Source organism: Pholcus phalangioides, unplaced genomic scaffold (assembly GCF_987345545.1).
Source record: "Pholcus phalangioides strain wild (caught in Gottingen) unplaced genomic scaffold, Ppha-v1.0 ptg000024l_1, whole genome shotgun sequence".
In the NCBI taxonomy this organism is placed as follows: Eukaryota; Metazoa; Arthropoda; class Arachnida; order Araneae; family Pholcidae; genus Pholcus; species Pholcus phalangioides.
The window spans coordinates 26,130,442-26,144,907 of record NW_028301616.1 but is presented as its reverse complement, the minus strand read 5'-3'; the positions used below and the strand labels follow the sequence as shown (position 1 = coordinate 26,144,907).

Here is a 14,466-nt window from a genome sequence, read left to right as displayed (position 1 = left end):
GAGATTAAAGTGCATGGAAAAAGCCACTTTCCTCAATCAGAAGCTATTCGATTGTTCCCTGATACAACTCTAGCCCAATTAGATGAGCATATAAAAACACTCGAGAAGTCTTGAATGCTGCCGAAGTTCATCACCAAAGCTCTTAAAAAGATATGTAAATATTAAATATAATAAAGCAGTGATTCTAAATATGGAGGCTCATGACACCTGTGGAACCCCCTTCCGTATAATGGGGATACCTCAGATGGAAATCGGATGAAAAAGAAGCCCCAACAAGGGATTAAGGTGGCACAGAGCTGTGAAAAACAAAATGGACATGAAGCTTATCTTCAGTGATCTCTAGGACTGAACATAGAAAGTTTGTTTCTAGCCATGAAATATGTACAAATGACAACACATTGACTTGATTGAAAAACATTAAAAATTCCATTTTTTTCATAATTATAAATTATTTAACTTATTTTAAAACATTTTTACATTGTTAAAACAAAACATCTAAAAATCTCATTCTAGCTGAAATAAAACTAAATAACTTATTATTCTAGCAATCGTAGAAGGTAAGATTTTTCGATGCAATCAAATAGATGGATTTTTTTTTTCGCCACTTGGTTGGGCATTTCGCCTGTTGTGGCCTTTGTTTTTGTATTCATATTTGATAAAGATTATACATCGCCCTTGTATGCAATTAATTAGCAAATCAAATATGGTTTTAATAATGTTCATATTAGCTGTGACAGGGCCGCAACTAGATACTTGGTCACCCGGGGCAAGCCAATATCTTCTGTAGCAGAAAGCCTCCGCGCGAAGTTCGTGACGTCACCAAAGTCGTCCATTTCACATATAGTCATTGGATATAAAGCAAAAAAAAAAGATTTCGCATACGTCGGCCTGCTTTATTCACTGTCTACAGGTGAAATGGACGACTTCAGTGGCGTCTAAGATTCGCGCGAAGACTTTCTGCTATAGAAAGTGTTGGTCAAACACGTGTTTTGACAGTACATTGTATTGTCAGAAGAATAGCAATAAGGTGAATTGCTAACCCCTTCTGGTATAGAACCAGGGGTATCGGACCTGGCTCTCCTTCCCCCAATCCCGGTTGCGGCCCCAAGCTGTGACCTAGTATCAACCATGTTTGTATAGTTGCATTCTTTAAATTATTTTGAAAACAGATCATGAATACATTAGATACACCGACATGGAGCAAAAACCAATGATTTTTAATTGAAGATGAAGAGTTTGTTACAAAAAAAGTACCTCTAATTTTAGGAGATTCGATTTATTACATCTCAATCACGAGTAAAAGTAACACGCCTCTGAAGTAGTACAAAAAAGGCTTCAAGCTTCAGTCTAGATGCTGGAATGCCAATAGGCCTATACCATGCATATTTGTTGAAGGAACATAAAAAAGCTAAAATTTTAAGTGTGGTTTGATCTTCTAAAAATTTAATTAAACTAAATTCATCAACCAACCTCTCAACCGCATCAAAAATTAGTCTCATATCTAGCAGTTAAAAAAAATAAAAAGTACTGCAACAGTTCACTGTGCTAGAGAACACTACTTCATGAAAAAAAATTGTTAGCGATTGTTTTCATGCAGCTTTCCCATCTAAATCTGCTCGATCACTTTCCTGACCGAAATTGGAAAATTTTACTGATTAAAAGAGCATACTTTGACCAAACACTGACCCAAGACAAGTTGCTTCCTTCCTCCGATTTGGAATATTTTTCCCTGACTTTTGCAAGATATTTCACATTTTCTTTGACCATTTTTCATTTCCCTGACTTTTCCAGGGTCGCTAGGAAAACCTGTCGTGTACATGAAAAATGAGATTGAAGTCACATCTCTCATTAATGTTACCACATTTCAGCCGAGTCTATATAGCTTTTTGAAAACAGAGATGGTTTGCCATTGAATGCTTGGATCAGAACAGAAGGAGGGGGGGGGGGAGAGAAAGAATTTAAAACACATATTTCTTCAGAAATTAAAATCATTAGCTTCCCCCCCCCAATACTTTGGCTTTGGTATAAGCAGGAAAATAAATGTATCAGGAGAGGAAAAAAAAACTAATTTTATTAACCCTTCAATATTGTGTAAAACATTCTTTGTTCTTCAATCTCATTGTTTTTAGTTAAGGAAAAATCAGTTCAAAGCATTGCTATATCATGTTGATTGCTCATAGATGATTGTTCAGTAAAGGGTTAAATGTACAGGATAAGAAAAAAAACCACTCAACATACAAACTCTTATTTGACCCATGACCCCGTTGCAGACTACTTTCTGTAAACTCCCCAGGGTTTGACAAATTGAGGGAAAAAATTTAGGTGCCGGCAAAATTTCAAGTGACAAGCATCCTCCCCCCACAAAATCAATCCAAAATAGTGAACTTTTTACTTGTCCAGGGATAGCTACCCTAGCATGAAACTCAACATGAAAGTCTCAACAGCATGGAACCTTGGGTAAATTTATGCTCCGGGGGGGGGGGGGGAAGAACTATGAGGCTAGAAGAACCAGCCTAACAACCCTAGTCTTAACACAGTACCACCAATAGTGATTTTAAAAATGTTTTTTTTTTTTTTTTAAATTTAGCCGCTGTGGTGTTCAAGTGGTCATAGTGATGGACTCGCATTGCGAAGTCCCAAATTCAAACCCCACCATCACCACACAGTGGAAGTTTGTTTTCTGGGGTTTCAAACTTGGAGACGCAAATGCGAGATGATTATTATGACTTTTCTTAAAATCTCTTATTATGACTTTTCTTGTTAATTTTTGGACTGTTTGCAGTACTTGCTCTTACATACAACGTAAATCACAGTAGATACATACATAAAAAGCAGTGGCATGTTAAGGGACAGGAACAAACTGGGTCAAACAGTGCCCAAAACGAAAATTTTTATTGATACAAACAAAAACAAGATTTTTAGGCTCAACAGGATTTGCTTCCCAGGTATTGGAACTAGAGTACGAGATAATTTTCATGTGGGCCTTATGTGCAATATGTTTTTCACATTTGAAAAAGGAGCACATGAACGAGTTTCCAAAATTGACAGTCTTCTGTATTTTAGTCTTTTCTCGCCTTTTTCCCAGAATAGTCAAATATTTTAAATTAATTTTCTATCTTAATCAATTTCTGTTAAAGGTCAGGGCTTGACAAATGCCAGGCTTCATTTAGCCATGACAACTAAAAACTTGGTATTGGCACCTACAGTTGTCTTGTAGGTGCCAATACCAATTTTTAAGTTTCTTATTGGTATTGGTGATGAGATTTTTTTTCAGAACTTGTCAAGCCCTCGTTCAAGTAATTTCTCTGCCTCAATGAATGTTGCATGCAGTGGATCCCGCTGATAACTCTCCTGCTTAGTATGACTCATTTTTGTGATCCCAACAATTACAAATTAATACCCACTGAGATTTTTAATTTAAAGCGTTTGCAGTTTCCCACTTTGAAGATTTTTTCATCGCAGTTTCTTGAAAAAAGTTACAAGCAGGGTCCACTATATGGAGTGCATGGACCTCCCACAAGGGCAGTATACTACAGGTCTATAAATTCTTTTTGAAAGAACCGTGAATAGTCTTATCCAGGTTGAGGCGAGAAATCCTAGGCGTCCTGAGAGTATGTGGGAGGCCATATAGCCCCCATAAATGCATGTTTCCCCAGGTCTCAAACCATAAGCAGTTACAGGCTCCTCGAACGAAGGAGGCAAGTCATCAAGTGACCGGGGGGAGGGCGACGACGAATGTCCATCTTCGGCCTAGGAATATGTTTTGACTGAATGGGGGGTCGATCGCCCCTATGTCCTCTTCCTGTATTCACCTATAGCCCCTGCCCTACGCAACTAAGACCACCTACCGGGGAGCATTACGTTCACAGAGCCCTGCATTTTCTCCTGTGGAACTAATTTCTACCGATACTTCAAAAGGCAATTGCGACTTCAAAATAACGATCACGATACATTTGTAATAAAAAAAAATTACTCCGTATGTTCACAACAGCGAGATGTAGAAAAAAAAAAAAAAAGCAACGCACTCTCATTGGCAACATATGCTATAGCATAGGCTAATAATTATTACTTACTTGTGAGTTGGATATTGATTTCGGGCTATTCAATAAGAACCCACTCGGGCTATGAATCGACTACGTATCATGACCATTCTTATAATTTATTCGATAATGCAATCACCCTACACCATATAAAATTTTATATTGAAATTATCGGAGACAGCGGCGGAAAACTGCGTGCCGATCGAACGCCGGGCTCATCAGCTACTGCGACGGCGGACGACAAGAGGAAAAATAAACAAATAAACGCCGCAGAAGCGTCAGTACTGCTGCTGCCATTCGACACAAGAGAAACTTTTTTCCCTTTCGCTCATTATTAAACTTTTTTTTATTTTCTATGTATTAGTAGGAACCTTTCTATTATTTTCATAAAATAAGGAATATAATATAATACAAATAAGGCGTTATATTACGTTTATCTCATTGATTTCAAAAAATATTTATTCTGAAGTATATGATCCTCCATCCCGAAGACGCTGACCAATCAACAATCAACTTTGTTTTCTCACTTTGATGAAAGATCTTTTCTGATTGACTATGAGATTCCCCCTTCCTCCAATTACTAGTTTAAAAAGAGGAAAATTTTAAATTCCCTCAAATTTTACGCCAGTAATAATTAGGAATACTAAATTTAATGTAACAAATACGAATAACACAGGGTCGTCTTAATAGCGTCATGGGCCAAGGGACATTTGATTTCTCTGAGACCCTATCGGGCAAATTTACATGCTTACTCTCAAAAATTTCAACTTGATCTCAACTTTTGCGAGCCCCCGGGCACCCATGCGATGAGACGGCACTGGTATTACTTAGTGCGTAAATTAGATATAACATAAATCTGTGAAGAAAGTTCGATCATTAAACCGAGTCCACAAAATCTTTTTTTATACGGAAGTGTCTACATTTCAGAGGCGCCGACATGAAGAAATCATTGGGAGCATAGGCGGAGATAGACTTGAAAGTCTGGGGGATCACGGTCATTACAGCTGGTGGTGGTCATTATAGCACGATGATGGTGATGTCAATTCATATATACACATATACATTCAGAGCCCCAACTAGGGAGGAGGAGGAGCAGGCGGGTCTCGTGCCCCTGGCGCTGGACCCGAGGGGGCGCGAATTTCATTCTGAAACCTCTCCTTCAGCATTACAAGGGGGCGTCAAAATGCGCTTGTCCCGAGTGACCAAGCATCTAGTTGCGGTCCTGTATACATTAGATCAGACGACTCCACCTTTTGCGCTGGGGGGCAATGCCCCCCCCCCATCTCCGCCCATGATTGGAAGGGCTGAAAGTTGTTGGTCGTTCCATACATGCGGGACTTGAGCGCGTAAGCAGGAGAGGGAGGGTGTATAGCATTGTTTTTTCAGAAATTATTGGGGGCTCAGCCCCCTTACAAATTTGATTTGGGGGTTTCAAATGGCCTCTGCCCCTATGTTTAAAGGCCTATGCTACATTTGACTGATCGGCTTCGTTATTAACGTTGAGAGCAGGCACAATCGGATACAGGGGAAGGATAATGAAAGCAATGCATCGTCCCCCTCCCCAAAAGAAAAAACACTTTTATTTAATATCTAAATGAAAATTTATACTGATTTAAAATTCTTTTTGTGTTTGTTAGTAAATCAAAAATCTTTGGAAGAAATTTTTTGTGTCCCCTCCAAAGATCAATACTGTGTACATCGCCCTCGTTCACTTTGCACACGGAACAAGTATGTATCTCGGTAGTAAATTGTCCATGGCGATAGACCAATTGTGCTCGGTTTAAAAAAAAGAACAAGTATGCATTCTGCCCCAAAGGTCAAGCATCCATTTTTATGTTCTCTTCCCCCCCCCCTCTTTGATTTAGAATTAGTAGTTAAGGCAGACTTTTGTCTTCCACGGCTCCCTTACCATAGTGGACATGTATCCTCGCCCCCCCCCCAAGCCGAGACAGTCTAACAAAGAACCGCTTCATGGTACTATAGAATAGGAACACATTAATGCAGACAGCTCACAGCATCACTCCCTGGTAACGGTTGGTAGCGCCCCAAGGAGCCGCGATGCATAGAGAACCACTGGGTTAAAGGAATACAAATGGTGAATTAGGTGCCACCTCCCCTCTGTTCGAGCACGATATTCAAAAAAATAAAGGCTTAAGTCGAAAAGCATCATTATTTTGTTTAAAAGAAAGAATAAATAAATAAAAAAACCTTCATCGGGGGGGGGGGGGGAAAGTGAAAATGTGCAAAACTTTCGGAATAACCCAAAATTTTTTGATTGATGTTATACAAAATCTATCTGACATCCAGTCAGACATCTTCAAACATATCTGAACAAGATTACATCTTTTTTTACAAAGGATTTCAACATATCATATCAATCAATTCCAGATTGACACGTTTTCTCTTAGAGAGGGCCGGGATTACACAATAAAAGTTTTATAAAAGTTATTTTATGGAATTTGAAAAATGCACCCAATAAGCGCATACTATAGGCTCATTGGTTGTTTTCAAGTTTTGTAAAAGATCCTTTATCAAACTGTTATAGTGTAATTCCGGCTTTTTACTGATTACTCTAAATATTAAAGAAAATAGAAGAAAATGGGTCCGATTTAATTTTTCTTTGATTAATCTTTCAAAGAACCGACAACATTTTGCAAATCTGATCAACCGTCTCCAATAAGATAATATCTTAAAGCACTTTCTGTAGTCTTCAACCGTCGAGTCAGGGCCACCCTTACCAAACACGGAGCCCACGTGAATAATTACGGGGGCCCTAACGCCCCGATTATGTGGGAGAGGGTTACCGGCATCCAAAAATCCATTTATACCAAAACACAGAAAACTGCCTAGAAATATCCATACAAAGAAATATAGACACAAATATAAATTAGTACAAAATTAATGAAAATTTGAACAGAAGAAAATTCTGAATTGATTAAAGAAATAATTCCAAAACCAATAAATATTTCAACCAAGTTAAAGAAGAATTAAAGAATGAAAGAAGAAGTAAAGAATTAAAGAATGAAAGAAGAAGTAAAGAATTAAAGAATGAAAGAAGAAGTAAAGAATTAAAGAATGAAAGAAGAAGTAAAGAATTAAAGAATGAAAGAAGAAGTAAAGAATTAAAGAATGAAAGAAGAAGTAAAGAATTAAAGAATGAAAGAAGAAGTAAAGAATTAAAGAATGAAAGGAGAATTAAAGAATGAAAGAAGAATTAAAGAATGAAAGAAGAATTAAAGAATGAAAGAAGAATTAAAGAATTAAAGAATTAAAGAATGAAAGAAGAATTAAGGAATTAAAGAAGAATTAAAGAATTAAAGAAGAATTAAAGAAGAATTAAAGAAGAATTAAAGAATTAAAGAAGAATTAAAGAATTAAAGAAGAATTAAAGAATTAAAGAAGAATTAAAGAATTAAAGAAGAATTAAAGAATTAAAGAAGAATTAAAGAATTAAAGAATGAAAGAAGAATTAAAGACTTAATTGTCTGAGAACTGATGAAAATTCAGAATCGATGACTCAAGATCGATAAGGAAAATAATTGGCAGGAAATAATCCCAGGATCCAGATAAAAATTCCGAATAAATGAAAGAAATAATTCCAGAATTATTTATCTCTAGATGAAGAAAATTCCAGAATTATTTCTTTCTAGGTGAAAATACAAAATCCCAGAAATTGACGAGAGAATTCAGAATTTTTTAAACATTTTATTAAAAATGTTTTGCAAAATTTTTTTCAAAATTTTATTTACTCAAGTGCCAAGGGCCCGGTATGACCGCACCTGTAACACACCCCCTAAGAGCGTCTCAACGTCGAATAACACAATTTTTGAATTTTTATGGTAACTGTCCATTATTTTCAATATTTTATGAATGAATTTGAATCCTCCCGAAAAGGCGAAAACCCCTGAAAAAAATCCAGATTTAAAAAAAGGGGCCCTTTTATTCCTTAAGCGACCCCTATTAATTGGTTACAACTATTAAAAAGGACAAAATTAAAATGAGGTATAGGGTAATCAAGAAGTTTAATTCATACTAATGAAAATAATACGATTCCTTACCTTCCATATCCAGGCACACACACACACGCACTATATAGAGATATTGTTAGTCCTAAATCCAATATATTCACACAATCGATAGTTATTTATTTTTCTTCAAGAACTCGCGGTAACGTCCGTTCACTTCGACGCTCATGAGCAAAATTCTACTCATGAGTTTATCAGCTATTAGTTCTGGTTGCGTACAATATACAATACGAGAAAACAGGTTTATGCACAGAAAAAGAGACAAAGGAGCAAAGAAAATAGGAAGACCGTTGTATTTGGGGAAGTGTAGAATCATCATCATCGCTATATTTTCCTCACCACAACAAGTTTTCCCTCGCTATAAAGAAAATTATGCCGAATGAACGAAAGTTTTTTTTTCGCTTCAAATGTGAGTCATCACCGATACATGACTTAAAGGAAAAATAGCAACTTATTTATAATGGGTTTTGTAGTTGTTGTAATCTGGATTTAGTCTACTTAACGGTCAAGGATTTGTGAGATGATATTGGAGAATGCGAAATAGGAAAAATGAAAAAGATACGCTCTGAGAGTACCGTATTTTTAATGGTTATGTGTAGAAGTTATTTTTCCGGGAAAATGTGTAGTAAATAAAAATTAAATAAGTAGTGGAACTTTCGATAACGGGCACCGCATGGGACTAAAGGCTTAATCTGTTACTGTAGTGTTTCTCAAAGTGGGCGTCGCAGCTCCTAGGGACGTCGAAGAGAGCTGTCGATGTTGATGTGGACCTATGCAATGCTGTGAAGTGGTTCTTTTCGATGTTATTCTGGGAGCAGTGGTTAGACAATGATTGAGGCAAAGGGAACTGTTGGTTACGAAAGAAAAGTTTGAAAACTACTGAGTTAATGGATAGTAAATACATTGAAGTCCTATTCCACGAGATTAAAAAAAAAATGCCGTACAACGGGAGGTGTCCGCTAACGGGAAGTATCCGTTATGGGAGGCTCCACAGAACGTCCTGATGACACGCACTTTGAATGATAGTCAAATTTCAAGAAATAAAATATGGTAAATAGTATTTACCATATACCTGATTCCAGACGGGTGGACCAGGGATCAATCATATTATCAGAATAGACTCTGTATAATCCAGCGTTTTTTTTGGTAGTCTCCGTGGAAATGTAGAATGGCAAAACATGTTACTGCATAGCTTGCGCAGAAGTTTATACTATTTATAGATATGGTTTTTTTCTGGTTTTTTTTTTTCAACTGCCTTCCAGTAACCTAGTGCGGGAGTAGTGAGAGTCTACTGTATTTTAATTTACGGTACATATTTACCAGAAAATAGGGAACTTCTCGAAAATCCGAACCACCAGGGAAAATCTTGGACTATGGGCTTTGCGCAAGAATATGGAGACCTGCTGCCTTAGTTTATTTGGTAAGAAATATCTTTAGCAGGACTAGACTTCAGCAGGGGCCCCTCTTAACAGGCTTAGAGACATCCGTGGAGACACGGTGTTGTGTATTTTGATGTGAAGTTAGCATCCAAAAAAGGCGTATTGTATTATAATAGAATGTACGGATATATGCTGAAAAATATCTACATAAAAATATGAGCACACTAAACACAAAATAATGAAAATTCAAAATAAACGAAAGAGACAACTCCTAGCATTGTTTCAGAAATTATGTGGAAAAACTAATTTTGTGAGTTAATTTAAATTCAATTCAAATAAAAAATTGTAGGACCCAAATAAAAAAATAATAAGTTTGAAAAAATATCTTTTGCAAAACTTGGAAAAAAACAACCAATAAGCGTATCATTAATCAACAGACGATTCGAATTAACCAATAGGCTTATTGGTTGTTTTTTACCTTTTGTAAACGATCTTTTATCAAACTTATATAGCGTAATCCGGACCTAACACTGACTTAACAAATACACACATAAAAAACAACCAAACACCGAAGTCAAACATTTTAGAGAGCGCCCCCAGGTATTTCTATTGAAACTTCATTAGGAAAAACAAAAAATTTCAAGTCGATCTCCGGTTGTCTAGGCTGAGAACCCTGCTAGCTTCTCCCTTGCGAAAAGAAAGCAATTCTGTTTGTTGTACAATCTGAAGTTGTCGCAAAAATCGATCCGTTTCAGTCCGCAAAATGTATAAAACCCAGCCCCGATCTTTTAAGCTGATATTTTCAAACGTGGGTGGTGCAAAAATGAAAAAAAATGAGCTCTTATACTGGAATGTTCTCGTCAAGGGAATCTACATCATCATTATAATTATTGACTTGACTTTTTGGGCAACCAAGGCTATTTTCTGAAATGAGGAGAGATCTCGGAATTCACTATAATCCGAAGCTTTAAAAATACAAATAACGTAATGACGAAACCACAATGTCTCCAACGTCTCATTCAAAGCCTTGAATTCGTCCACGAGCTCGAAACTTGAAGTGAATGTACTGGTTTTATGGGAATGGATGACGTCACTTGACACACGAACACAATAGCCCGAAACCAACACACGATTACGTTTGGAGATTTCTGCTTTGAAAATAAAAATAATAAAATAAAAAAAAAATAAATAACGCGTGATGGCACACGCCCACTCACTATCTAATCATTACATGGTATTTTATTTTTTGCACTTCCGTCCGGCAGCTGAAATAATGAAGAAAAAAAACCCCGACTTTTATCATTGTTCATTCACCACGCCATTCGTTGAAGTTTCATCATTTCGTGGAGAGATGATTAAATGATTCGGGGCTACCCTTACCAGACGTGGGGTCCCGGTGCGAAAATGATAGCGGGGCCAGGGACGTCGTAATAATTTCGGGGCCACTTAGATCAGAGTTTATGTATTCTGTGTGAAAAGGAGGGAATCGGCACATCCAAAACTTCATGCATTATAACAAAATTTAAGTATAGAGGACCAGGGATCCTTCCCCCGCCAGATAGGGCATATTGTCTTTTTATTTAACCTGCACAGATCTGTTGTTTCTCTGAACACAGAATTTTGATATCTATGTGAAATGACAAATAACGTGCTACCTTATTTAATACAGGGAACTTTTTTTCTGCACAGAAAAAAAAAATTGTGTACATGGAAACATTCTCAGTCATTCTTAAACTCTAAAAAGTGTATATTTTGTGAATTTATTCACCATGAAAAAATGGTGTCTTATTTTTGTTCATAACTACCTACCTGTAATACTTTTGAAATATATTACTTTTAAATCCGATGATTATTTTTGAATCCCCCTGTATAACATGTGAGAAACAAATTATTGAACTGGAGCTTCTGCTGCCACCTTTCGTGCAGAAAACACAACTGTTATAATTCTGCGATTAAAATTTTGACCGATTTCTGATTGATGCGCTGCACAAAAAAAAGGTGTGATATTACTAAATATTTTATAAGCAATAATATATTAGCTTTATTAGTGAGTCTGCTTCGAAATTTTAACAGCTGTTGCAACATAAGCATTGCGCATCCTTCTATGGCTTTTTAATGGAAAGGAAAGAAATAAGAATCTACCTGTTTCTGGACTACATGGTTTTTTTTCAATTACAATTTTTGAAAGCCAAACTGACTGACTGAGTGGATGCATTTTCTCTGGGTGTACCGAGTCTATAGACTCCCATAAGCTTCCCTGTTAGATGTTGCTCAGTACTAGCTGGATGGAAAATTCAGTCCTCTTTGGTTCTTAGTTGTAAACTAAAACCATATTTTGCTTTACTACTATTGTTACAATATAAAAAAAACTTAAAATTTAGAAGCAAACTCAATAGTTGAATTTATATTATTGCTTATAAAATATTTAGTAATATCACACCTTGTTTTTTTTTGTGCACCACATCAATCAAAAATCGGTTAAAATTTTAATCGCAGAATTATAACAGTTGTGTTTTCTACACGATAGATGGCAGCGGAAGCTCCAGTTTAATGATGTTTCTTATATGTTTTATAATACCGTACTACAGTGTTTTCCGATAAAATAATTTTGAAGAGTAATTTCACTCCTTTCTAAAATCTTAACAGGTAGTTTTGTGAAAAGAGGGTCATTTTTTTTTTTAAAAGAAAAACAAATAACTCGATTAAGGGAAAAATCTAAAATCTGAAAGAGTATTTTCAATCTTCAATGAAATTTGGATGAGTAAAATTGAATTTTGATGCGTGAATCATACACCTAGATGCATATTGGCAAACACTTCACGATTATATTTCCCCATATGACATATTCATAAATTGATAGCATTTTTAACTGCTTAACAAAGCCATACATTAAGTCCAAATAAAACACGAAATCTTAATATACTGGTACTGGAAGATATACTACCCGCCACCTTTCAATTGGTTTCCAAAATTTTAACCATCTACGGTCGGGATTACACTATGAAAGTTTTGTAAAAATGTTTTATATAAAACTTGAAAAATACAACCAATAAACTGATCGGTTGCATTTGCTCGAATGTAACCGATCAGCTTATTGGTCGCCCTTTTACAAAATATAATGTAATCCTGGCCTTGGAGATGATGCGAGACGTCTCTTAAACTGTCATACTGTCACCATCCCTATTCTACTAGCCATGGCTCCAATGCGCTACTGAATTAAATTGGCAGAGCGATGATGGAGTGGGTATGAGCTATTATAATCCCATCCATGCCAACCAGGAAAACCGAAGGTTCAAGGTTCAAATACGTAATCAACAAATTTTAATCCGGCTTCAAGGCTCCTAATATTTTACGGCTGCGTAAGTTCGGCAATGCCGAATTCCAGTATCGCAATTTAATATAATAATCCACACAAAAAAGTGGCCGAAATAGTTTCACAGCGTTATCTCTTCGACTTATCGATCTGATGAGACTCCACCATATTGTCCAATCTAAAAAAAAATTTTATATATAGATATATAGTACATCATAATAGTAGTAGTTATATTACTATCAGTTTTGAACTATCGAAAAACGTGACTTTTGATAGCGGCTATTTCTTGAGGAACGGTCTCACCATAACATTTCTTCATAGCCTCGTTTCAGCTTCCTACGTAGTACAAGCATTGTTCTGCTATGACCTACCTCGCATGTGGGGCTATTATTGTGTTTTTATTTACAAACACACACACATATAAAAAACAGTTTGCCCCGTAATTTTCCAGTCTCATTTTTTTTTAAAACCACATCAAAGTTGGATCGTACTACGGGTCAAAGGGACTTCTTGTCTCACGAACATTATCCGTTATTGGCCCGACGGTCAAATGACGACTGGACCAATTAGAGAGAAGATTCGGGAATTCAAAAAATTGTGAAGATCCGGGAACTTTATTTTAAAGAGTATCAAGAAAAACCGAATTGTTAGTCTTATTTCAATGATTTGCTTGCCTAGGCATGATAATATTTTCATTGGTAATACGAGAGCTTGGAAACGGAATGCCTAAACATGCGAGACATCCATTGGACCGTGGATAACAATGACTTTTTTGTTGTTGTTGTTGCATTCATGCGCGATTCCGCATTCATGGAGTTTTTTCTTCTTCTCTAAAACGTTATTGGTATCTAAACGTAATTTGGATTTCTTTTATTGATTTTACGGGAATAATCTTTGATTTTGCACAATGTCCATGTTTTTTTTTTCTTGATAGGATTTGGATTTCCTTGATCAAGATCTTGATCATAACGTAATTCATCGAAGTAGAATGGAGCTATAGGTCAATTCATTCGATCAAAAACAAACATCAAATTAGTTTCCTTTTTTCGAGAAGAGATATCACGGTAGTGGTATTGTGATGATCGTTTGTTTCCTCAAGATGTTTTGTCTGACCCCAGCTTTTCAACAAAGCTCAATTGGCAATGATCTTTTAACAAAGCTCAATTGGCAATGATCTTTTAACAAAGCTCAATTGGCAATGATCTTTTAACAAAGCTCAATTGGCAATGATCTTTTAACAAAGCCCGATTGGCAATGATCTTTTAACAAAGCCCGATTGGCAATGGTCTTTCAACAAAGCTCAACTGGTAGTGATCTTTATTGATGAAATAAAGATTTAAAAAATAAAAATAAATCAATACTCTAACTTCTGATGATCTTTCAACAAAGATGAACTAGCAATGGTTTGTCAACAAAGCTGCTAGACAACAATCTTTCAACTTAGCTGGACTGGCAGCAGGGCTGGACTTGGACAGGTGCGAAGGTGCAGAATATTAGGGGCCGTAAAACTGGATTACATTGGACACTGGCTACGTATATTTTACGATATATATATAATTGCTTTTTGAATGCAAAAAATTCTATTCATCTATGAATGCAAAAAATGTCGATTTATTTACAGACACGGATATGGTAGTATTAATCCGTGCCCCCTCCTGCGATCCTGAATGGGGCCTTGATGTTTCACAGGACCCTAGAATGATTTTTAG

General features: G+C 36.3%; 1 protein-coding gene across 7 annotated transcripts in view; it reads right to left on the bottom strand.

Annotated features, from left to right (window-relative positions):
• qtc (GRIP domain-containing protein quick-to-court) overlaps positions 1-8,247 on the bottom strand; it is a 39,235-nt gene extending 30,988 nt beyond the window's left edge. For 4 of the 7 annotated variants that reach the window (XM_089251328.1, XM_089251323.1, XM_089251324.1 and 1 more), the window contains exon 1: positions 8,099-8,189. In XM_089251328.1, coding sequence (XP_089107454.1) covers positions 8,099-8,105 — 7 coding nt within the window. In that variant the 5' untranslated portion in view covers positions 8,106-8,189. Of the gene's footprint in view, positions 1-4,073; positions 4,283-8,098 lie in introns of those variants that run through there. The other 3 variants (XM_089251330.1, XM_089251325.1, XM_089251329.1) reach the window with 2 other exon arrangements.
• Positions 8,248-14,466: the final 6,219 nt, after the last annotated feature.